General features: G+C 42.4%; 2 protein-coding genes across 5 annotated transcripts in view; both read right to left on the bottom strand.

Annotated features, from left to right (window-relative positions):
- Nucleotides 1-15,579, bottom strand: part of LOC139637350 (plasmanylethanolamine desaturase 1) — a 38,927-nt gene extending 23,348 nt beyond the window's left edge. The window contains exon 1 of the mRNA XM_071506005.1: nt 14,994-15,579. Coding sequence (XP_071362106.1) covers nt 14,994-15,153 — 160 coding nt within the window. The 5' untranslated portion in view covers nt 15,154-15,579. The remainder of the gene's footprint in view (nt 1-14,993) is intronic.
- A 2,305-nt stretch (nt 15,580-17,884) lies between these two features.
- Nucleotides 17,885-27,288, bottom strand: part of znf423 (zinc finger protein 423) — a 145,088-nt gene continuing 135,684 nt past the window's right edge. For all 4 annotated transcript variants that reach the window (XM_071505977.1, XM_071505967.1, XM_071505987.1 and 1 more), the window contains one exon: nt 17,885-18,854. In XM_071505977.1, coding sequence (XP_071362078.1) covers nt 18,825-18,854 — 30 coding nt within the window. In that variant the 3' untranslated portion in view covers nt 17,885-18,824. The remainder of the gene's footprint in view (nt 18,855-27,288) is intronic.

Genomic DNA, 27,288 nt, shown 5'->3' with positions numbered 1-27,288 from the left:
ACACACACACACATCAATATATAAGTGACCACTCACACACATACCATGATGCTTCAACTGATGGATTTCCTAACACAATCTCATATCTCTCCCTATTACTCGTGCACATCCTCTGACACATACACAAATTCAGACACTCCATCTTTGTCACGTACACACACACACAAACACACGCGGTGCAGGGCCGTGGAGCAGTGGGGCGGCTGTCAGGTGATGTGCGTCAGTCCTTGGATCCTCCGGCTCCCTGGTGAGGGGAAGGAAACTAGGACAGGCCTCAACAGAGCGCAAACACACACACACACACACTAACACACACTTACACACACACACACACACACATAAGCCCTTGTCCCTCAGGCCATGGCATTGCTGGATATCACATACAGCTACAGACAGACACATAAAAACAGCCTCTACAAGCATGTATGTAGGAATGGACATATGCTCCCGTGTTTGAACAAACACACACACACACACACACACACACACACACACACACACACACACACACACAAACACAAACACACACAAACACACACAAACACACACGACCCTCCCATCCTACCATGCACACACACTTGAACTGCCTTCACTTGGCACCAACACCAACATTAAAGCTGTACACTTAAACATGTATGAACACACACACACACACACACAATGGTACACGCGCACACACACACACACACGCACGCACGCACGCGCACACACACACACACACACACCCTCTTTGGGCCAGAGCAACACACTCATTAATATCATTCTGACAACAACTGGCTCCCTGGCAACCTCTCTGCCATCGCTCACCCAGCAGCACCCCCCGCCTACGTGCGTGCACGCGGGTGTGCACGGGGATTTAACCTGGGCGGAGCCGGGGGAGGGGAACGAGAGGTGCTAATAGGCTGAAATTAATCAACGCCGGCTGATTCGCTGTCTGGGGAATGAGTGGCGGGCAGCAGGCAGGCAGGCAACACATCCTGAATACTAATGGCCTAATGGAGAGGGGAGACAGAGAGCAGACCCCATTACCTGTCTCTCCTGTTGTCAGGTAACTAGGAAACACAGTGCATGCTCCAAAAAAACCCCCCAAAAAAAACAGTATGAGCAATTTGAACCCATATTCACAAAAACCAAAACATTCACCACATGTCAGCGCTGTCAAGTCAGGTCAAGTCTGCAAGAAATTCAAAGCAATGTTGTTGTTTTTTTTAGTGAGATGGTTACAGTTACACTTCTCCTCTTTGCTGCTCCACATTAAGAAAATATTTAGACCAAATCTGCAGTGCTAGATTGGGAAGAGTCACAACTGTGATTCCTGAGGTCAAGCCTGAGCCAGCTAAATTTGAAACCACATCTGTTCCTAGTTCTCTGTTTTGGTCTCACATCCACCACAAACTGGAGCAAAAAGAGAAAGGAACAATTTCCTTATAATCTGGCATTTCAAGATGTTTCCACATGTGAACGATGTTTTTCCTGTAGATTGAAGCTCATTAAGCTTGTTAACTGATCAGTCAGAGGCAGAAACTGAGGCTCTGATGCTCTCGGTAAAACAGCATGACAGGCAGCCAATCAGGAACCTGTTAGACACAGAGCCATTGATTAGCTTTTAATATCAGCCGTGTGTGTGGCTGGTCATGTTTTCACCTTGTGAGTGTGTGTGTGTGTGAGTGTGTGAGTGTGTGTGTGTGTGTGTGTGTGTGTGTGTGTGTGTGTGTGTGTGTGTCTGCTTTCCTGCCAGTGTACAGTGAACAGGTCAACAGTGATGACTGCGGAGTCCTGTCTTAATGAGCGCTGTTGTCTTTTCTTGCTTTGTCTTTTTGTGTTTTTCTTTTTTTCTTTCTTTTTTTATTTATCTACAAGTGTCTTTTGTGACTTGTTTTTAATGCAACAATTCCTTCAAGTCATGACAGTTTTCTCCTCCAGGAGAATAAAAGTGACCTTGACCTTATATCTTAAAAGCTCTGACAATGTATCTTCTCAGAAGCTTGTACGGTGGGTCCTACATGAACCCAACAAAACAGTTTTGATTATATTTCTGTGTTTGTGTTTTTGTCAGTTTTCTTCTGATGGGTTTGAAGTGGAGGAGGCTCAGCTGGTAAAAAATGATGTCACGTACTGTAATGCACCAATCAGAAGGTTGCAATATAACTGAAATGAAGAAGGTCACAATATGTCTGAACCTGTCAACAGTGAGTGGCTTTTAATTTGTGTTGTTGGGCCACTGTTCAACCTGATCAAAGGACACCCACACAGTCCTGGTGAAGCAAATCAGCTGTGCTGTTGAGCTGTAAAACTTTTTTTTTTATCAAAACTTAACTTTTGTTTATTTGAATATTTAATGTAAATCCAGAAAATGTGTAAAACTTTTACAGTCTAAAGTTCTGGTCGAACCAATATGTAAAATGGCAAAATTTGGGGAATTCATCAAATTCAGTTCATTCAAATTTGTGGACTTACTCACAGCAGCCAAGCTAACCTTCCAATGGAGAGGCAAGACTCTGCTCTGCAAATAAAAGATGGATAAACTGACTTGAGGTGGGTCTATCCCCTCCTGGTCTCTATGAACAATGACCTGTTGCCCCTGTGCTGTGCTGAGTATAAAACTATGAACTGTCATTATGTCTCAAACATCAAGACCATATTCCCATGTTAAAGAGGCAGAAAAAAAAAATCTTTTTGATTCCGTTACAACCAATCAAGTGAACACATCCACACAGCGAGGGACAAAACCAAAGGCGAGAACACAAAAACAGCAAACAACAAGAGAGCCAGTCGAGCTCGCATGCTGAAAAACCACCTACAGAGCCTTTGACAAAAAGAAAATCACACACTCAGAACAGCAGCCTGACAGCGGCTCAAAGTCCGAGTCCGAGCTGCCAGCTCACCTCGGCCACGCCTTCTCTCACTTTCTCTTTTCTTTTTTCCATCACCTACACTCCTCCTGTCATAAAAACTGCATTTACAAACACTTATTCACACCGATTTATAGACTGCTAACACACCAAATCACAGAGGGTGATAATGTATGTACGAGCAGCTCTGCTACTCTTTTTATTCTCTTTCTGTCTCTCACTGTGTCCCCTGGTTTGCTCTCAGTAGACGGTCTTCAGATGGGACTTGGGGAGAGAGAGGGAGAGAGAGTGATGTGGGTGGTAAAAGTGGGTCACATGCTCAGAGAGAAAGAGAATGAAAGAGGGGGAGACAGAGAGAGACGAGGGAGAAAGACACTGAGAGAGAATGACAGTAAAAAGGGAGGATCGGGTGTGAGAGAGAGGTAGAGAGACACAAAGAGGGTGAGACAGAGAGAGAGAGAAGGGGGAGAGAGAGGGGAGGTCGAATTCCCTTGTTCAGAAGTGGATCAGTCACAGGCCTCTTTCCTTTCATCTGATCTCAGCGGACCACAGAACCTGGGACACACACACACAAACACACACACACACACACACACACACACAATAATAATACAAAACACAGAGACGCGAGCAAACACACACTTACCCACACACTTACTGGCACACACATACACACAAAACCAACATCAACGCAAAGTACACATACCACAGATGAAGAAATGATACACAGACACAAACACAATATGTATGTCTTTATGTGGATGCACGCACACACACACACACACACACACACGCCCAATCCTGCCAGACAAACGTAATAAATCCATTACCCTGTAGATTCAACAGCAACAAAGAGAGGAATGTGGCAAATGAGATTCAACAACGGCATACCGACACAATGGTGCACACACACACACACACACACACACACACACACGTAGACAAACAGATGCATATATCCAGGCACAATAACACACACACACAGACATTTTAACCCACATGAGAGCCAGTGTAAGTAGGCCCTGCTCCAGCCCCCCTCCCCTGTGGAGACACAGAAAAAGGATGGACAGATCCCATCATGTGTGTGTGTTCCTTTGTGTGTGAGTGTGTGTGCTGTATGCCATCCCGTCATCTCCTGGGCTTTCTGCTACCACCATATTCATCTGCGGCCCTCATAAGGATAATTACACACACACAGACACACACACAGCTCATCTCTGAACACACACAGTCTCCCCGGCTCCTCTCTTGCGTTGGTCAAGGTCAGTAGTAAAATCCTGCCTGGAAGGCTCGCCTACAGCCACAGATGGATGGTGTGTGTGCAGTGTGTGTGCACTTTGCATTAAATGTGTCTGTGTCTTTATATAAATCATACAAATTACAATACAAATATATTTATCTATTCAGGGGAAAAAAAGCAACTTGTGCCTTCCAACTTGTTCCAAGCAAATGTTTCTACAAATGTTTCTAATTTGATTTATTATTGATGAATCCTCATTATTTACTTGAGTTGAATTCTCATGTTTTCCGATGAAAAAGTACTCTGCAACATTTTAAGTGGCTCAGTTTAGAGTCAGGTCGGAGTCAGGCCACTGTAAATTCACAGATTTTGATTGGCTGGAGGCTGTGTATGAACTCCTGTGATGCAGGTGTGCAATTCTGAATCAATGTGCCAGTATTAAACTGAAGGAAAGGCTTTTAAAACTCCTGACTCAGCCTTGTGAACTTCTTCCTGTTTAGCAACATGTTGCCTAGCAACACAACTGGCAGTAACTGTATTTCCTGACATTTAAAACAGATCTAAGTTAGTTACATAAGTAAATGAACAAACTGATATTTGTTATGTGATTGCATGTGGCTAGAGGCCATGGTATACACAGGATGATACTTATATATGCTGGATGAGGAATTTATGCATTTTAGATTTCCTGCAGCAGTAACAGTATCCACCGTGGCAACAGCATCAGCCAAAAAAGCTACATTTTTTTTTTTTTTTTTTTTTTTTAAATCTAATTAAAATCATTTTCACTATCATTGTCCAAAAACATTAGGCTGTGCCTTGGAGATGTTTTAGTAGAAAACTGAAACAAGCTTCTCAAAAAAAGGTCAAGCCCAGCAAAAAGTTAGTGTGACAGGAAAGCAACATTGTAAAAATGTATGTTTGAGGCAACCAAGAAATGCCTGTGGACGAAATGTTTAAATGTAAAATAAGTTCTCTGTTCTTCCTCCCTGTTATTGTTCTTCTTTGTAACAGACACACACACACAAACAAGTGTATACAGTAGCTCAATGGAGCAGTTTAATGATCTGATTCTGCTGACACGACTACAGTGCTCCACTGTGGCCCACACCGGCCATTCACACACTGAGGTCACAAGAACACACACACAGGTCAAAGCCAAGTACAGCCTGTGTGACTGTAAGGGCCCAACACACATGTTCAAATGGTTTCTGACCCCTGACCTTTATGACCCTGGGGTCAGCAGTTCAGGGAGTCTAGTGTTATCAGTGTGTGTGTGTGTGTGTGTGTGTGTGAGAGAGAGCGAGAGAGAGAATGTGTCAACTGTCACATATGAGAAGTGAGTAAGTCACAGCTGCACGTCTTCAAAGGACAAATTCCGGTCAGTCAGATATCAGGGCTGAGACCTGTCACTCCTCTGCAGCTGCACAGAAAAATCTCTCTGAAAGTCATGTCTGCTCTTTATGTCTTCACCACTGGACACGAATCAGCCAGACTAGTGGAGCTTGCTTTTCCCCAAGCAATCACACAGGAATATTTCTTAATTAATATTTCTTACAAGTATATGATAGTATACAGCAATTCTTCAGACACCTCCTCCAAAAAGAGTCACACATAAAGTCATACATGACGTTACACATCCTGTAACAATGAACTGCATCTGGCTGAAATGATCAATTACATTATTTGTAGTCGGCTGTTGGAAAAAATTCTTAAGGCCCTATCTTTCAACCGTTGCAAAGTAAAATTCTTTGCTAGATTCATCCAGCATCCACGTTGTTTAAATATAAAATACACTACCCAGTGGAGTATGCAGGGGCGTGCTGGTCTAAACATGAGGTGTGGTCAGGCACATTGTTGGCGAATTGCTATCTTGGCAGATTATCAAGATAGTAATATGTATGGGTGCACAGGCACATACACACTGCATGTTACACACAAGCAGAGTGGCCTGAAAAGGCGCTTTATATGTTTGGATAATGTTTGTAACATATTATGTGTTGCACAACATTGCCCTGCATCATGGATGTCTCTTGGACATAGATTATTTATATATTTATATTATTATTATTATTATCATTAGTATTATTATTTATTTACACTTTTCATAATAAACATAAGGATGTTGAACGTTGTGATTTGTGCTGTTGCTTCTTTGTCGAGCTGTGTGCAGTGCATTGATTCGCTCAGCCTTTCCCTCGGCCCTCAGGGCTCACAGAGCTGCTGTGTGTGTGAGCCTGGACTTGGTTCGTTGGGCCGGTCAACATAAGTAATCAACTCCCCACAAACACAATCCAATTCTGTGTGAAACACAGCACCATTATAATAGCAATCCACCAGGTAGCACGCCTGGCTTTTAAAGGGAATGGGAGATGGCGCTTTGATTGGTTTAATACATTTTACACCCAAAACACTCCCATGAATGATTAAGAGATTAAATACAACCCTTGTGAACCATGCGTCTGGCAGAGCTGTCTTTTTTCCACAAACTCCATTCTTTAAACAGCAAAAGTGATTATGGACACGCCCTAAATGAACTTGCTACCTTTGCCTACACTTTCATATTGAGACTACCTTAATGACCCTACCCTGCTCGTATTGTTACAATATCAAGGCCTTGGCCTGTGGGTGAAAAGATTCTGGCAATCTCAATTCAGGTAGAAAGAAAATTAAAATCAATGACCCAGTGCTGCAAAATTCAGCTGAGACTGACTGACTGACTGGATGCATGGATGGTTCTAAGAATCATCTCTGTGTGCAAAGTTTTAAAATGAACACAAGGCCTTAAGTTATGTAAACTACTACAGAGGAAACTATACTACATCCCAGCACTGCACACGTGCAGTGATTCAGACCCTTCCATAAACTGAGATCTGCTGCACTTTCCATTGCTCAGATGAAACTCAGATATCTACAGGTTTCTGTGGACATTATTTTTCTAAAAAACAGAATCGGTGCAATCAGTGTCTGAAATCCAGTTTCCCCTAATCAACCAACATTTACTGTGTCACCACTTCCCCTACACACACTGAGCTCAAAGTATTGACAAATTCAACGCCAAATTCCTTGTTGCACAAGTCAGTCAATTAAAAAAAAAGTTGGTTCATTGTACTCAAACAATTTATAATTTATTTGGGTAGTGTACGCGTTATTCAAGAAGTGTGTGTGCCGCAGAGTGTCTTTATGTGTCCTTAATGGGAGCAGGTTGACATGTGAGTCGTCAGATGAGCTGAGTGAGGTTGAAGATCGCCGACAATAGATCCTCCAGGGTAACTCGAGATCGCACACGACCACATACAACATGGACCAGAGAGCTTTCACACACGCACACACATCTGTCAAAAGACAGATACACATTCACACTAACGAGTCGGACACAAACATACATGTTGCTCATGTAATTGAAGCTGGATATCTTGCAAAATGTAGAAAGCAGAAGGAAAAAGACGTGAGATTACATGAGAGGAGAAAAGAGGAGCGGAGAGAGGAGAGGCAGTCAGCAGACCGTGACACTTCAGACATATGGGAGGACTGAGGAGAGACGAGGGGATGAATAGAGAATCTGTGAAGGAAATGGAGAGATGCAGAAACAGAGGGAGAGGGAGACGTATCCAGCTGTTTGTCCATCCTAGCTTTGCTGTAATGAGCCCATGTTTAGCTCTATGGAGCATTGCCAACGCCTCATCTAACTTCTCCAAACTCTAACAAGCCAAACTGCTATTTAGATTTACCTCATACTAGCACTGAGCCGGGCCCAAACAACTAAGCACATAACAGCGTGGCGCTCCCTTAAATGGACACTTTGACATTTTGAAGTTTTAGCTGTTTATTTTTCTTTAACAGACACTTGTCAGCATGTGGGAAACATTTTTGCTTTTAAGTTTCCATAAAATGGCTCGGCAGCATTGTTAGCGTTGCTGAGCATATCTTCCACTTGCAGCCTGCTGTGCCCTTTGGCAGAAATGAGAGAAAGCTTATAAGTCATTTGGACCATTTACCTGGTGAAAACACAAGTTCACACACAACCAGGATACATGTTTTTTTTTATGGTGCATTGATAAAGTTTATCCAATATGACATTTGACTGTATTGTGGTTGACAGCTGCCATTGTTCTTCACTTGCAGAACTTGTAGTTTTGTAACACTTGGACAACAGTAAAACACTGAAAATAGTTATTCACAACTGTCTGGTACAGTAGCCTCAGTGTTGTCTCCATGAGTTACCAAGAATGTATAGACTTGTATTTATTCTTAATCAAAATCAGCTGTAAACCAAAACCTAGAATTAATTGTGAACTAAAAATGTACCGTGCAGTGAGCAACATCCATCCATAACTGAAGCCTGAAAAGGATTCTTGTGCAGCATTACTTTTGTAATATTCCTAAATGACTGGCTCTGATAACGAGTACACTCCAGAGCCAAGCACATCATCTGGTCACAGAGGAAAGGCCCAGGGTTCAGGGTGAAGCAGAGGAGCTTGTGCAAGAGGGAGGACAACCAGCAGGGTCTGAGGAAGTGGAGGCACAGGACAGGGAGGTCGGAGCGCGACAGGCCAAGGAGCAGAGGTTCTCTTTTTTTTTCCCCAGGAGGGAGACAATAATACAAAGTAGATGTTATTCATTCATTGATCTGCATAATCTGTTCTCACTTGTTTGAGTAAAATCTTTTCAACATGCTGCACCAATAATTGGCAATCCATGCTTCAAAGGTGTGGAAGTCTTAATCTTACTAATTACAAAAACACACAAACACCACCACATTTATAAAATGTCCTGTGCAAAGCCAATATAGACTAACATTAGACAAATACCATCAAACGACATGTGCGCACAATTACAATGCAGATATCTATCTCACACCCACAGCGTAGCTAACGTTAGTGTTAGGCTCATACATAAAGTACCTCCATAAGTAGCTAGCTATGTTGGCTACATAGTTCAGGAAAATAACAAATTTCCCCAAAACCAAAACATACCAGATAATTACCTGTCCAACAGAAACACGGCAACGTGGCGTCACTTTTCAGGGCCGTCATCATTGAAAAGCCATACAGATGTTGACTCTGGTTTAACCTCTTGCTTTATCCAACCTGTTTTTGGTCACGGCCCTTTCTACTTCTGTCTTCCCGTTCTTGCTTTGTTTAGCAGTGCGAGCTGTTGTAGGTATGGGCAGAAATGTAAATTTTGGTTGCACTCGGCCATTGAACCGATCTTTTTTAGATCTTTCTAAAAGTAGGACAACAGCACTGCAAACTTAACAAAGGAAAATACTGCATTAACTGCTACATTTTGCAATTCCACATGATTTACTGCCTCTCGCTGGCAGTAAAAGAACAATCATGAATGAAGCTTCACCAACATTTCATGTTCAGTGACCGCGTGTTAACTCCAGTGCAGAGTATTATTGTGTAACACACCAGTTTGTGGTTCAGCAGCAGAGTCTGTGTTGCGTCAGAATGCTGCCTATACGACAGCCTTGTCTGGGCTATTTTTACCCAGTGTCAGTCTGCTCACTAAGCTCCATGGCCACTAAGTGACATGGGATAAAGTGTCAGTGTCAGGACCCCAAATGCATGTGTGATCCTCTTAACCATCAAATAGCACAACACTCAACAACAAGAGACTAGCAGAGTAAACACGACCCAGGTTCACATCAGCACCCTTCTCATTTTAATATTATCATTGTTATTATCATTATCATTATCATTATCATTATCGTTAGCATTAGCATTATTATTATTCTATAACATTTTTAAAGTTTATATTGATGAACCAAAATAATGTAATGCTTTTTGTTGCTGTAATAAGGGTAAAGTTGCACTGTTTTTTAGAAAACAAATGCCAACATGTAACGTCAGAGTTTGCTGATACTGAGAAACCCACAGAGAATTATCACCCATGTCTGTGTTCTCTCTCAGCTCTATGGAGAGGTTGAGGGTCTTTCAGCCCATTGTTTTGAAACTGTTTTCAGCTTAAAAGCTCTGAAACAGTGTACTTCCTGCCCAGCTAACAGGTGAAGTTACGGACGAGCTAAATTAACAGCTCCATTCTTTAAATGGTACATCAAGCCTGATTTCTACCTGATGATGTCGGCCACATATGTGCTCAATTTTTGACAAAATAAGTGTTATTTTGTTCTATCTGACACAAGCCCACAAGTAATGATAATATATTTCAACACCAAAGAAACCTACTAAACGTGTACACCTAGAAATTAATGCTAATTTAGTTTTGTGTCTGCCTGGAACAGGCAGCTTTTTGCTAAGACATACTCCATAACATTTTTCTAAAGATTTATATTAGTTTTTAAATTGTTATTGCGCTGTGTAATGTTGCTTGCTGACTTACTGTACAATCACTGAATTACTTGTCATGAATTCAAAATCAAAGTCACTGAAAATGATACATGTCATGCCACAGCTGTTTTTAAGTGCATTAAAATCAAGCATGAGTAGAGCAGCAGGACGCTTTTTCTATGAGAGTTATGTCTTTCATCTTTAACTTGGGCTAACTGTACACTGCTACCAATCTAATTAGGCAGTACTTAAACTGCCACTTTTAAAATGTTTATAGATCTAATCCTGTTAGTGCTAATGCTGATTAATTAATGTTGTGATCTATGAATAAATAAAAATACACCTCCAAACAAACAGAAAGCCTGTTGCTTCTGGTCCGTCATCTCGCTTCCCATCATCAGCTTGTTCCCAGCTTTAATTAGGCTAAATAATCAACTGCGCGTGTGTGTGTGTGTGCACGCGCCTCCATGCATGCGAGCTTGTCTGTTTACAAATGCTAGAGTAGAGATGGTTATCTCTCTAATGTAATGGCACTAGTGTAGATCCAATTCCATTAATGACAAAGGTGACTCTTTTACTCACAGAGTGTAAAGTCTCACCAGCTTCCACTGAAGCGAAGGGTTTGTTCTGTGACGGGCTCCACGCTAATAGAGGTTAAACAAAAATAAAGGTTTTTAAAAAGTCTTCGGTCATCAGTCAGGTCAGAAGATCCTTTTCAGCTCAGTGGGTCGAGTTGAGGCACGTTCAGAACCAGGGTCAGTGGCTTGATGAACATGAACACACTCACAGTGCTGTGAGGGCTTTGGATTCAAGTGCCAACCTAGTGACACATGTTGTTCCCTCATATGAGCTTCACAATAACGCGGTTCTACCGCTGCAAACCTTTCTTTTCTCTCATCATCAGTCCTATTTTAAGAAGTATTAACAAGTGGCCAACATGGCTCGACTAGAGGCAATTAAAATGCTCAGTGAAGTGAGAAGCAGGGCAGATGGTCAAGCAAAAATGTGGCACAGTCCATCTTGATGCACAACTGGTCAGACAGGTTTTCTTTGCTAGGCTCCAAAGCACAATGTGTTTTCCATCCCCATGCCAAAATCAATATATCGTCGGTGATAAAATGGCTCAATTTTTTCTTTTTGTTGGATATTTTTTCTCCCTTTCAACTTTTGAGTCCATATTTGTTTTAAACCAGTTTTGAACCAGGTAAACCAGATGAACGCCAGTAAATTCTAGAGAAAAGCTGAGATTAGGGCTGAGTATCGAACTTCAATACTATTTATGCACGACTGAATTGGTTTGATATGATTGAGGTTCAAAAAAGGCCTTGTCCCTCGATACCAAATTCAATACTTAAGGAGGAAATGAGTTAATCTCATCAGCGTCACTGAGCCAATGAGAATGCAGCATGCTTGGACCAAGATTTAATTATGCTGGTGACTGGCTGTTTATTTACACAAACACATGTGAGTGTGTAAAGAGATCAAGCCTAAAAGTAAAAGTAAAAAGTAGCCAGGAGGGGTTAAAAAAATCATTTGTAACAAAAAATTTATGACTAAAATAAATACAAAATACAGCAGAAGTAGCAGTCGTAGTAGTAGTGTCGCTGGTGTGAAATGTTTAACAAGACCACAATGCACGAAGTACATGTATCCTAAGGGTCATGACACAGAAACAGCACTTTGTTGTGATGGAGGCAGGAAATTCTATCTGCAATAACAACCAATGTCATTTTATCAAACTATTTGTAGCCTGTGCACCAGTGGTCCTAAAATCTAGTCCCCAGGGTCCAGTCTGCTGCTTATTTTTATTCTACCGGGCAGTTTTCATTCTAGGCGTCTAATCAGAGCCTTATTTAGACTGGAACACCAGATGAATCTAAACTAGCGGTAAAGAAGAAAACCAGCAATACTCCCGACCCCTAGGACTGGATCTGAGGATTACTGCTGTAGACTGTGTGACAGACATTGATTTTGTCCTAGGACTAAACACCTATCCAGGCTGAAGGCAACAACTTCACTAGCATCTAGAAAACATACCCATCAATCCTGTGGGAGTATGGATCTTAACCTGAGGTATTTGTTAACAAGGTTTCGTAATGCTAGGGGCATTTTAAACATATGTGTCCTGGATTGAGGTTGGTCATAAAGGCCCGATCTATTCTCCAAATGATTAAGGGGTATTTCAGCAGTTTCATATAATTGCACGTCTATACAATTGGGGAACATGTGAGAGACATACTTTAAAAAAAAATCAAAATTGATGCAGCAAATGCCGATATATACTTTCTTTTCATTCCGAGTATATGTCAAGCAATTTGAGAGCATTTAGTTTGAACCTCCATGACTAACATTCTTTTAAAAATATTTTGTCTCCCTGCCAAAGCCAAATTAATCCTGATGGCATCATCGTTCTCTCAAACTTTCAAACACTCCCTCCAGAGCACTTTATATTAAACAACAGCTTTTACAGGACGTACTCTTTGACAAGCAAACTGATCTTTATGTGAAGTCAGTGGAATACCTCTTCAACAAAAGGGTTAAAATACCAAAGAAACCAAAAACATAGGATTGTAACCTTTAAAACATGGACTGCCACTGTGCAACAACTAAAATATATATTCACTATTTATTATTGCCATAAAAGTTATCTTTGAAATCTTATCTCACCAATTCCGTTCTGAATAAGACGTTAATCTGTGATGCATTTTCACTGTTCACAGAGGCCCTGCTCTTAGTGACAATGGCGGGAAGACCTTATCGTTCAAAAGTGTGGTTAAGTCCTTTTCATGTGAGGGTGGAAACACGAGCAATCTCTCAAAACATCTGGTGTCAGTCCATCACAGGTGAAGAAATGTACAGTGTTCGACTGCCGAGCTCGTATTCACCTGTTGTGGCGCCCAGTGTGTTTTACACACTAACAGCCTGGAGCCCACACACACAGCTAACTTAATAATACAACATGGGTTAATAATGAAAAGTAGCTATTAGCCAGCTGATTGTTATGTGTGTGAAATTCAGTTTCAGGTTCAGGTCACTCAGAGCAGAGGGGGGTTTTAGTGAAGGGGGGACTGCAAACTACTGCACAGTAAAAATACTGTCAAAGAAAAAGTCCTTTTGTCATTTTGTTTTATATTCCATCATTACAAAATCAGTCAATAATAGTGATTTGTTCAAAACAATGCTGTTGAAGTTTGCTACTCAAGAATGTTAATTGAGTATATGAGAGAAAATAATGCAATGTTAATTCAGTTCTGAGTTTTCTTTTATCTTACAAAATCACAAAAAGTACCAATAAGAGTACCATTACAGTACCAATTGAAGTAGTATCACTAAAAGTAGTAGTACAATTAAAATCTTTACAAAACCCATCCCTCCACACAGAGGGATTGGAGATGAAAGTTTAATGACACACAACACGAATGCAAGGATAACGCTACGCCGTGCACAGCCAGCGTGTGCTGGGTCAGCGTGTGCTGGGTCAGGGGGAGTGTGGTAAGTGCTAGACGGGATCAATCAGAGGGGCGCTCTGTGATTGGTGGTTACAGTTAGCGGTAGAGGTCTGACAGTGAAACAACCACAGTCACTACAGCTGATCCAACCTTGCACCAAACTGGAGTTTGTTATCAAATCAATGTAAATTTGGCCCCGTCTGCACGCTCCCACAGTGCACAACATTCTCCGTGGGTGCTCGGGCCCGGAAGCCCCCATGGTTGCGGTACATACACACGAGGGGTCCCCGAGATATGGATTTGTATGCATGAATGTTCAAAAACAGCCGTGGTAGTATGGATCTTCCTATAGCTCCTAACCACCACTGCAACTTTGCAGCTTATGCTTCATGATGCTCCTCTACCCTCTCCCATCTTTGCAAAGTCTCACAATCTGGCTTCTGACTTGTTCAGGCAGTTCCTTACCATGTGGAGCCATGTTACATTAGACACAGTCCAGGCCACAGCTGAGGAACCTGTGCTGTTCATGGGGAGTTTTAAGACAGGTGTGCTCATCTTTGCTGCAGTGAGTTGTATTTTTGTTGTACACCTCAGGAGAAGTCCCACCTCTACAGAGGCCTTGAGTACATTTGAATATAGAGTTAAAGGTTAATCCACTTCTTGCAATAATAAGGGAGTGATGTCGCTGTTTAAAGCTTTCTGTTTTACTTACTGCTGTAGGAAAGTGTGAACACGGTCCAGCAGATATAAGGAAGAGGCTTTTCAGACAGCTGTGGACACTAACTGTTGTCCCCCTGGCTGTAGTCAGCAGGCCCTTACACACTTAAATGCAATACTTCACAGCAGGTTCAGTAGCAGGTTGTAGCCTGCTGTATCACAACCATAGCACCTCAGGTTTTGCAGTCAGGAGTCATTAATGACATACAATTGCTAAGATAGCCAATAGCTTCAGTGTTAGCCGCTTGTAAACAGGAGTGAGTACATCATCATCAATCATAACTCTCCTTGTTATCATCATCCCTGTGCCCGTCAGCACTGATGTCGCACTGTGGCTTTTCAGGCCTCGACTGATGCCATGTCTCTTTCTTAGCCCCGCTACCGACAGAGCAGGTGACAGCAGCACCATCACTGACAACGACAATAAATAGGTCCTCACCGGGAGAGTAGAGCCTTGCCAGCTGTCGAGCCCCGGCGTGCTGCGGTCCCCAGCGAGGCGCCGCGCTGCGTGCAGCCGCCCCATGCTCATTCCCGTTCGGATCCTCCTCCGCCATGGACCGGTGCCTGATGTCGGTCTCGGAGAGAAGCGACGCCGCCATAATTCCTGCCCGCCCTGCTGCCCCCCGCTTCGGCTTTCAGCTACAGCACATCAATTATAGGTCTGTCTCGGTTAATGACTGGTAATGTGTTGTTTGTGTCCCGGTCTCCGGTGACGGTTGTGGAGGCTGAACGGAGGAGGGAGGCTGAGCCAACTGATGCTAGCAGGGAAGTACCGGAGCAGCCGTGCACCACCCGGAAATACACCGACGGAGCTGCGCTGACACACAAACCTATTTCACAGGGTTTTAACATGTGATGAACTCGTGATGAACTTTCGCACGGGTAATGTTGAGGGATATCTTCCACGTGTCTCAGGGCGCGGAGCCTTTTGCACGGATTTAGCAAAACAAACTTAACTTCTGCGTCCAGTTCAACTGTCACGTCAGTGCAGGGACCGTCTGCATCTTACACGTAGGATAAAAAGTGGAAGTGGTGCCTAAAACATCAGCCTCTGGTGTGTGTGTGTGTGTGAGAGAGAGAGAGAGAGTATCGCTTGTTTGTCCCCCCATAAACATCACTAGAGACATGTTTATTGTAATGCACTTTGAACAGTGGGGTCATCTTTACTGCTGCCTTTAAGTGCCGCTTGTAAATTATCAATTCCTAGTTAGTACCCCCTAACTTGTGGTCAAAAGAGACAAACTTAAATATGTAACAAAAGTTAAAACTGAATTTACAGCACAGTTGTCAGATTCACTTATGGAGAATGACATGTATGAGTCTTTTATTTTCCAGTTGTTTACCAATTTAAGACAAATTAATATTATTGTCAGAACCAATATAATTCAGCATTATTTGACCCTCATATATGCTTAAAGGGTCAGCCCTGCAAAATGTTTGGCAGATGCAGTACTCTCAGTAGAAAACCTCGAATTTAAACCTTTTGATTTATACACAGGACTAACTGTATGTGAGTTGTATGTGAGCAACTGATAGATTTTGTGTTTTGTTAATAGCATTCCTTTCATAGTTCCCTCTCATAGTGGTTCTTCAGATGGCTGGTTGCAGGATATGGGTACCCACCTATCAGCCTTCTGGCAGTGAGGGTCTCAGCAGCTGCGAAAACTCAGTTGCACATGGATACTGCTGAAACAGAAGGTTGCACACTGCAAAAAAGTCTTTCAGTCTCGTAGTGAGTCCTCAAAATCACATCAAGTGGAGCTCACACAAAAAGGTTTAAATCATTTGATCATTTGGGCTCTTGAATTGTAATTTATACAATTTATATAATAATTTATATGGTTATGGCAACACAGTTTAACATAGCTCCAAAATGAAACAGCAGCCCCACTTGAGAGAGTTCAGCTGCACTTTCAGTACTGAAACCACATTTATTTTTGACCTCTTTTTGCAGACTTTCGATATACAGAATGAGTTATCAGTAAGGGGCTGATAAGGACATGTTAATTTTTTGTGCTAATTTTCCTTGTTTAGACTTCATATCTTTGCCATTGTATTTGGGGTTTTCCCTGACTCACCTTAATGCATAGATTTTATAAATATTTGACTGTGATGACAATCTCTCACTATCTTTCCTATTCTAATTTGCAGTTGCAATTCATGGATACTGTAGAGTCAGGTGCCCATATGAAATTAAAACTTTTTCTTGTTGTTGCGACTGGTCATATTTAATCCACAGTTCTTGCTCTGTGTATCTGAATCTACTGTAAAATGAACACTCTGCTCTGCAGATCTGCACTGTCTTTAGTCTTATTGTTTTGACCTGTGCGGGACCATGTTTTTGAGTGTCACGGCTCAGTCACACCAGATCTGAATATCTGTTTGATCCATGAGTTATTATATTCATCAGGTGGCACATCTCCAATGGGATGTTTTAAAGCTCTGTGTCTGCTGGAGGTGTAAAAACAAATTAGCTGGGAGAATTTGCTCAGTGATTGGTATATTGAGACTGTGTTTGAGAGAATACTAGACATTTTCCCTCCATATTTATGCAATTATATTATCAAAAAATAACTAGAAGCTATGGACGACTGTTAACACTCCTGAACTTAGGTCTACCTCATCTGTCTCTGTAAGGCTGAATGATGATTTCTAACTTCTATGTTCTGTGTGCTGCTGCTCTCACTCATGTGAAAGAAATCGTTCATTTAGGCAAAGTGTTACATTTTAGACAGTGTATACTATAGAAATCTCTTATTATTTTCCCCTTAAAAGTATATTTTTTAAAGAATTGATTGTCTGGTAACAGGAAATACATTAGATGTAACTTCTCCGATGTCACTATGTTGACATGAGCAAAGTGTCCTCTGCATTTTGCTTCATGCAACTATTTAAAAAAACTTTTGAGAGGTCTAAAGACATATTTAACAACAAACAGAAATCTTAAGACAAGAGAAAATATAAAGATGTTGCAGAAATATGGTTTTCACTGTATGACCCATTGAAGCAGACCTGGCCACTAATTAAGAAAATCTTTGTCTTGTTTGAATGATTTTCCTTTCTTTTTTTATTTATTTTTTATTTTTTTTATTTTTTGCTTTGTTCTATATCAATAAACTTGGCTTTTGAATCCCAGACTGAGCTCAGCTGATTTTGACCATTGCTTCACCAGCACATGTAGCATTTCATCACTATCAGTATAATTTCCATCATACTTGGTGAGTATTGCACATTAATAATAGTAATATTAGGGACTGATAACACATCACTAAATAGGCATTTCAAGCTCACAAATGCATTTCTTTTGAATAAATGCGCATCACACAGGAGTCATTTATTTGTCATTTATTTATTTGTTTTATCTTTTTGTCTGTACTAGATTATTGCAATCTGGTTAATTCACATTTAAAAAGCAGTCATTGACCAGACGCACTGAAATCGATGATACTCATTTTTACAATAACCATTATAGGCCCCATAGAGACTGGAAAACCCAATCCAAAAAAGAAACATCTGTATGGTTTTCTGCACTTTATTTTGTTTGATGTCTTTTTTTCATAGTAATTACAAAAAGGAAAAAAATATATAACAATAATCATAAAAAGGAGAGTTTTGAGGGAAAAAACTTAGGAATAGTACGACTGGCAAACAAACAATCACAACACAGCACAAGTACCTACTTACGGCGAGAAATGAAAGGTACAAAAATGAAAATAAAGAAAATAAGCGCATACGGCAGAAAGAAAAAAAAAATCAAAGAAATTGGCACCTATGAAGTTGAATACATTAAGCAACTGAGGGGACGAGAAAGTGAAGCTTTTTTCTACAATCTATTTTAAAAAATCTCAAAACAAGGGGTGGCTTCTTGCTTTTTTTCTTTTCTATTTGTTAAAAAAAATAAAATACATGACCTGGGGAGTGATGGGTGGGAGGAGAGGAAAGGGGAGGGGAAGGAAGCTGGTGGGGGGGGTTTGGCAGGGACAATAAAAAATACTGCACGTACAATACCTTTTTTCACTCTTCTCTTTCCTTCATCTAGCTCTTACTGTTTCTCTCACCCACTTTTTCCTTTCTTTATTTAATAGCATATCCCATTAATATTCCTTTCCCCCGCTGCTCCTAATAGCCGCGCCCAGTGGCGCGATCGTTAGAGTTTTACATGTGAGTAGCAAATGACACTTTGATTGGCTGTGATGTGGAGATGGGGGTCCCCTGCCAGCACCAGGTCGGGGGCCCTGGCTGAGCCGAGAGATCCTGCCGGGCCTCGGTCTCACTGCGCGTGCTGACTCAGTGTGTGGTTCTGGTGGGAGAGAGGGAGAGGGAGAGATAGAGAGGAAAAAGTGAGAACACATGATGTGAGAAATAATGGGCTACGTGAGCATAGTGCTTTCCACTTGCCCCCCCACCCAATAATAGAACAGAAGAGAACAGAAACACAACTGCCTCCCACAGTACAGACAGCGAGGCCTCCTCGCTTTATACATAGTCTGACGAAAGAACAGAAAGAGGAGGAGAGGAGAACAGAAGAGAAAAGAGGAGACAAGGAGATCATGCTACAACATAAACTGGTAGATGCAGACAAACAAAATCACACCTTTATACCTAATAATATATCTTGCCTTCAAACACAATAGAAGCTGGTTTTGGATAGAACTAAATAATTACAGATCATATGTATTTGTTCTGTTTTATTTCTTATATGTGGGAATCCAGCCCCTCGATTTGTTTATTCAGATCTGTGAAACCCTCATGTCTTTTGATATTGTGATTAATATTTTACAGAGACTGTCTCTATACCTCCGAGACGCCTACACTCATATCCCTCCAAAGGGATCAGTGCACTACACATCAATACATAATCACATTGCAAAAAACACCTTTTTTTCAAAATTAAAATTCGCAACAGCAGTGAGAGCGGAGAAACCGAGATTCACAGACGGCTTTGTGTGCACAAATGAAGGGGCCAGGCATGCACAAAAACACACAAGTATACATTAACCTGCACATGAACACACACTTGATAATTAACAATACCTACTAATACACTTAACTTCCTCACTGAAACATAAACACACACACTAACATAACTACAGGTGAACTGGCATGAACAGGCTTCACCTTGGGTGTTGGGAGTGTTATACACAAAAATGCAAAAAAATTTGCACATTTGCTTCAGCACTCACATACATACATACATACATACATACACACACACACACACACACACACACACACACACACACACACACACACACACACACACACACACACACGCCTCCACAGTCAGTCCTCTGTGGCTGTTCCATATCAGCTACGATGGGGAACTGAACTCATGATAATCTGGATTTGCTGGTTTGGAATGTAGCTTAGCATCACATGTAAAGCTGGGGAGATGCTGTGTGTGTGTGTGTGTGTGTGTGTGTGTGTGTGTGTGTGTGTGTGTGTGTGTGTGTGTGTGTGTGTGTGTGTGTGGAAGATGGGGAAATGATTGGAAAGATTTCCAGGGATTTTTTGTGTGTGAGAAATTTCCACTAGGATGCTTCCCTCCTCCACTGTACAACTTTCTCCCTGTGAAACGCTTGCTACCTCTCTCGCACACACACACACACACACACACACACACACACAAACACACACACACACAGACACACGCACACACATACACACACACGGACAAATTCCCTCTGAAATCTTTTCCTATCATCCCTGCTTCTTCACACATATACACTCTCACTTACAGACACACACAACACACACAATTCCCAGTGAGATCTTCCCAATCAACGCACCCCCCACCACCACCCCCACCCCCTTCACCACCACTAAAAAGCAGCTTTCTCAGATTAATCGCTCTCTCTTGCAGATAGGCCCCACTACAGAAAGAAAAAAAAGACAAAAAAAAGCAGCGGATGGGAGAATGAAAAAAGAGGAGGGGGTGGGGGATGAAGGGAACAGAGAGGCGAGGAGGGGGAGAGAAATGTGAGGGATTATACGTGGTTTGGGGTTGATAAATACTTATTTGTCATTCTATGGCCCTTATCTTGCTGTGCATGTTTTGTTGAGCCCTCTGGTGTGTGAGTGTGTGTGTGTGTGTGTGTGTGTGTGTGTGTGTGTGTGTGTGTGGGGGGGGGGGGGGCGTATAGTGTATGACTGTGTGTGTGTGTGTGTGTGTGTGTGTGTTTGACGGTCACTCAGCTTTAGAGGCCAAGCTAGCCTGTCCAGAGGCAAAGGGTATTAATGCCCTACACACACCAGAGAGGCCTCAGCAGACAGACAGACACACACACACACACACACACACACACACACACACACACACACACACACACACAAACACAGTGACACATGTGGTCGAAGGGTTTCAGAGAAATGAGTGAGTAAATGAGCAAAGTAACGAATGGGACAGGGAAAAAACAAGTGTCTGTTCCTGTGCGTGTGTGTTTGTGTGGCTGCCTCTCTAGTGAGGAAACAGATCTCATTGGGAGCCACTGACCCCATTATGATAGAAAACCCTCCTCCCTCTCTCTCATTCTCCCTCCATCTATCGCTTTCTCTCATCCTCCACCTCTCCGTTCCCATCCCGAAGCTAACTGTCTGCATTTCCTCCCACTGCCAGAAGAGGTCAGGCTCATTCCTCTTTATGCAACAATATTAAACACAGAAGAGTAGAGGAGTGCATCCATGCCTGGCTTTCATCATTAAACACTTGCATTTCACATTCCTAATGCCTCATACACGACCTCTGTATTAGACATCATGTATGAGGCATTAGAAATGTGAATGGAGAGAAAAAGCAAAATAATTACATGTGACCCAGTAACAGAAGGATCGCGGGAAGAGAGAAGGGTGACGAGGAGGAGGGAGCTAGAGGGGAAAAGAAAGAGAGGGACTGTGTCTGTCAGAGGCTACTTTTGGGGACAAATTTATGACTGAAGACCACTTAAATGGGGACACTTGCCCAACTGGGGACAAAAGCAGTTTCGAAAAAGATTTTCAAGCCAGTGGTCAAAGTTAGGGTTAAGCAAGCAGTGGTTATGGATATGGTTAGGGTAAGTCCTCAGAAAATGAATATAAGCCTATGTAATGTCCCCAGAACTGACTTTTGACAATATGTGTGTGTGTGTGTGTGTGTGTGTGTGTGTGTTCTCCCTCAGGTTCTTTCGGTCCTACTGCTGGTGTATTGATTCGTAGACAGAGTGAGGGATGGAAAGGAAGGACAGAGGAAGAGGAGGGAGGGATGGATGGAGGGAGGGAGGGATGGATGGAGGGAGGCCACGGCCATTCCCTGGAGGAGCTTGCAGCGCTGCAGTGGACTGCTGGAAATAGCCCAGAGGAGGGAGGAGAGCAGGAGGAAGAGGGATAAAGATGAGAGCAAGGGATAAGAGAGGAATGTAATGAACGAGTGGATGACAGCCTGCCATGCTACACACTTCATATGACAGACAGACAGACACACACACACACACACACACACACACACACACACACACACACACACACACAAACCCTTTGACACCTGCCGGTTACATCTCTTCGGTTACATCTCTTCATTTACGTTGTGGCTGGGAGCTTGGTATTGGTTATGCAGCACTGCAATCAATCAGTGTGTGTGTGTGTGTATGTGTGTGTGTGTGTGTGTGTGTGTGTGTGTGTGTGTGTGTGTGTGTGAGACATCTGCTCTACAGCAGAGTAATTTATATATTCTACAGAAAAAATAGGTGACAGAAGGAGGAGAGTGAGTGGGGTGAGGTGAGGAGGAGGCCCACTGTCTTTGTTTTTGGTGTTTAATGTGTTTGTAGGCCTGTGATTGGGATGGTAAATTCTGCTTCCTGTCAAGAAACTCCACAATTGCATATGTTTCACAATAAAAGCCTTTCAGCAAAGTGAAGGAATTATGTCCCCTGAACCGCTGGAAGTGTTTAAATGTGAAACAGATGAAACAAATGTGCAGGAATTTATACTAAGAGTAAACTAAAATATGATTTAAAAAATGTATGTAGAAAAAAGAGGATATTGGAAATGAAGAGCAGATAAAGGCTGCTGTTATCTCTTTACATGAAACGAGTAAAGACCTAAACCATTATATTTATGGTATGAACACAAATGCAACAGGAGGGTAGATTCAGGTGAGCTTGGATATGAAGCTGGGTCTGGACATGAGCAGTTTGATCAGTATGAGCAGCCTTTGGTTTAGTTTATGTTTACTCAGCTATATTTGACTGTCTATTCAAATATGAAGCGTGTTTTTCTGTTAGAACAGCTCAGGGCAGTCAATATGGATCGTGCTGTTTTGTAAAACCCACTTCCTGAATGGTTTTAATTAAAAGAATATTTGAATATCATCCCAGGTTTTGACTTTATTTCAGTATGCTTCTACTGTTCTTTCATAGCAGAGGGTGTGTGCGCTGTAGTGACAACAGCCCGTCTTCCAGGCCAGGCCGAGCCAGACCAGTCAATACAGAGGCCTGCCATTGTTTTTCCTAAACTGCTTAGAGAGAGCGAGGCTAAAGCCTGCAGAGCCATGCGCCCAGGGGAAATATGGCCCTGTCGCATTACCCACGCACTGCCAGACACACACACACACACACACACACACACAGGAATACATTCAGAGACTTGCACTCGCAGCTAAGAGCACATGCATGCACAGACATGATGCCAAGAAAAAATGCAAAGACTAGAATACACAAGTTACACACACACACATGCGCACGCATACACACACACACACAGTCTCATGGGGAAAGGGAGAAGGGGATGACAGAGGAAACCAATAGATGGAGTTAAGAGAAAATCTAATCTGCCTTGTTCTGCTCCTCTCTTCTATCTACTGCATTACAAACTAAAAAAGTGCTTGTGCATTTGAGCTGTGGTGATGATGATGCTGATGCTTGTGTTTTAGAGGAGCATCACTGTCATTTTTAATATGCCTATGTGTGTATGTGCATGCACATGGTTAGTGTTGTGCCTGGTCAGCCCTCTCTCTGCAGCAGAAACATATAGGTGTCTGTTAGAATGGGCCATCTGGCCTGAACTGAGGTGAGAGAAAGAAACTCCCATCCTGAAGCATCACACTAAGACTGCATGATAACAACAACCACACTTTAGCGCTGACATACAGGAGTATACAAGTATACAATACATTATGTGTGGGACAAGTCAGTAGCATAGCTTCTTTCCCTCAGTTACTTGAACATGTCTAAGCAGGAATCTTATAACGACTCATTGTTGAGACCACCGTTGATTTCCTGTTTGATACCAAGAATCAAAGTTGTTTCCTTTATCCAGGACCATTTCACAACCTGAAGTGTGTTGATTATTGTATGACAAAAGTCAAGTATGCCTGCTGCCCATACTCTCCTATGGGTCATATACAGGAGTAGGGACAACTGACGTGCATGGTCGAATAAGGACTTGTTGCACAAACACAGTGTGCTGCTCTGTAATGATGTGATAACTACACTTTGAAATGTAGGTGCCAAGTCTCTAACAGACACAGAAAGAGGAAACACTGCTGTTGGAACAATGCTTTCTGTGTGTGTGTGTGTGTGTGTGTGTGTGTGTGCATGCATGCGCACGCTGTCTGCATGTACCTGCAAGCATCTGTCAGTATGTGAATTTGTGTCAAATGTGTGTATATCAGGCTAACTGGAGGCAGTCCGAATGCTGTGTGTATGAGTGTCTATGTGTGTATTAGTGTGAGTGTACGTGTGTGTGTGTTAGTGTGAGTGTACGTGTGTGTGTTAGTGTGAGTGTACGTGTGTGTGTGTTAGTGTGAGTGTACGTGTGTGTGTGTTAGTGTGAGTGTACGTGTGTGTGTGTTAGTGTGAGTGTACGTGTGTGTGTATTAGTGTGAGTGTATGTGTGTTAGTGTGAGTGTACGTGTGTGTGTGTGTGTGTGTTAGTGTGAGTGTACCTGTGCCCTGTCTCCACTGCTGCTTTTAACACTAAATGAAAAATCACCTTAGTCGCCTAGTGGTCTTCTTTGGGTTCAGTGTATTTATAGCTCAGAGTTGACACTCTTCCAACAGAGTGATATGTGTGTGTGTGTGTGTGTGTGTGTGTGTGTGTGTGTGTGTGTGTGTGTGTGTGTGTGTGTGTGTGTGTGTGTGTGTGTGTGTGTCTGGGACTAGCAGATGGGCTGTCTTAGCCCGTTTCCTCTGCTCCCTGGCTTGTCTTTAGCCCCACCCGTCCAGGACAGGATGCTGCCTTGGGAGCAGATCGAAAATAAACGCACCCCCTGCCCCTAACATCCCGCTGACACGTATTCCCTGCTCCCCTCCCACTCTTATATTTCTCTCTGTCTGTCTTCGTCTATCTCTTCCAATCATTCCCCTGTCTCTCTTCCTCCTATTGTAAATGACACTCTACATATCATCTTCAAATGATCAATCAGAAACTTCCGTTAACCGTCTCTCTTTCCAGCCAAGTCACGATGTCCACCACTTTTCTTCTCCATCACCCCACCCAGGGTGACCTCTCTGACCATGTCCTGTTTGGAGTGTTCCTTCCCTTTCTTTCTCCCACGGGGACTTCCCCTCTCCTGTTGCTACTGGCCCAAACAGCCAGGTTTGAAACAGTAAACACAACCCAAAATACACTCACAGCATGAAGAGCACACACAAACGCAACGCCAAAAGCAAACACTCATAGATGTACACCAGATTCACAGCAAAAGGTGAGGGTTCCCTGCTGGAAGCTGTTGCACAAAATAGGAAATGACCTCACCTGCAGCACAAAATAACGATCGTTCCTAAACGCCACATGACACATTTGAGTCACACCAGTATAGAGAAAAATGGGGAAGGGTTCAAAAAATGAATGATCTATCTCTCAAACACACACACACACACACACTTCTAAGAGCCGAGGAATGTGGCCTGTGCCAGATGAGGACAGGAGCCTGCAGACATGGGTGACAACACGCACAAATGTATACACAAACATCCATAAATACAGACAAAAATACAGGCAGTACGCTGAACATATGACATGCGTGTAAGGAAGCACGAAAATACACACACACACACACACACACACACACAGACACACACACACACACACACACAATGTAGATATATAAATAAATGCACAAACATGATCCATCCAGTACACACAAGAGCTCATAATTCAGCAGAGCATGCCGGCTTTCCCTGTCACTGTCATATTGTTGCACACGTCCAACCCGCATGAGTCCCCAGAGACGCAGCTTTTTTTTTTTGATTACCATGCACCTATAAACTGACAGAAAGAGAGAGCATGCACAGAGAGGAGGATGAGTGAAGAAAGACAAAAGAATTGGTTGGGTTCATAGAGGAACTGAAGCAGGAATGGACGGGTGAAAAGGGCTGAGATTGACCACAGTGTCAACATGATGAGGCAGTGGAGGGATAGATGGATGCACGACATGGAGGATGGAGGGAGGAAGGAATGGGAATAATTTCTACTACACTATGAATGATTAACAAGGACAAATTTATCAGAGAGTACCGAGGAAGTAGAGAGAGGGGAGAGTGTGGGAGAAGCGAGAGCAGAGACACAGTACAGTGCGTGAATGTGCAGGAGCGTGCCCGACAAGTCTGCTGCCAACCAAACACTGGGTTCACGTTTATCATTTTAATTTTCAGTAGAGGAAAATACATCGAGGCAGAATGCACAGTACTTGGATTTAAGCAGGGTGGATACAGTGGTTCCTCAACCTGGCAAACAGGACCGCACCAGGGATCACAAGATAATTATGAGGGAACATGAGACAATTAACACAAGAGAAAAGCAGATCAGTAAAAGCTGCAATGCAAATAAGATTCATTTTTCCTAGATGTTGCTCTACTAACGCTTTAAAGGCCTTTTAAAATGACCTAAATAATGACTTTAATTTTTTGCTGACTTGGTCAAAACCCATACACACATTACACCTGAGATAATTAGTCAATTGATCAATTAGTGAAGAGAGAGAACAACTCCACAGATAAAACGACTAAAATAACCTTCTGTATACTGCTACAAAATTTATTAAAACATCCTCTAATTCTTTTAATCCCAAGACAAGATAAAGTGTTCTTTTAAAATATTTTCAAACAATGTCAGTCTGACATTTTATCAATGCATATAAAACAAGGTAGATACTTGCTGATTGTCGTATTGTAACCAAGCAACTCTCAGAAAATGTCAAACTATAATAATAATTTGTTTACACTGACACGAAGCTTCACTCAAACTTTTTGACACATTCAGAGCCATGTTTGGATTAAAGATGTGCCTGATATTCTTCAAATGACACAGAGTCAGAATAAAATAGCTCCAGAGCAAGAATAGAACAAGACGAGTGAGAGAAACTGATGAAAGGCTGGAAAGGTGACAGTTAAATGTTTGCACTAACCACTGACACAGATCATCTGCTCTAGAATTATTTTTCAGCTGCTGAGGTGTTGAGATGCTCTGTGTTTGTGAGTGCCGTGCCCATGTGTGTATGAGTGGATTTTGGCAGGGTTGATAGAACACTACGCCACGCGGAGTCTGTCCTGCTCCGTGACACATTGCCTCTGTTCACCTGTCACACATGCACACAAACACACACGCAAAATGACAAGAACATGGTCCAAGCTGTTAGGAACCCTCCAGGTACTGGCTCACATAGTGTAATTCCTTTGTATCTGTCCCTACCTCTGTTTATCTCTTTATCCCACGTTATCTCATTCTGCCTGTCTTTTGTCTCTCTGCATCTGTCTATTTGT

Source organism: Trachinotus anak, unplaced genomic scaffold, assembly GCF_046630095.1.
Source record: "Trachinotus anak isolate AG129_WGS33_773 ecotype Australia unplaced genomic scaffold, CSIRO_AGI_Tana_v1 ptg000002l, whole genome shotgun sequence".
Classification (NCBI taxonomy): domain Eukaryota; kingdom Metazoa; phylum Chordata; class Actinopteri; order Carangiformes; family Carangidae; genus Trachinotus; species Trachinotus anak.
The sequence above is the reverse complement of the archived record's forward strand: the minus strand, read 5'-3'. Positions and strand labels throughout refer to the sequence as shown.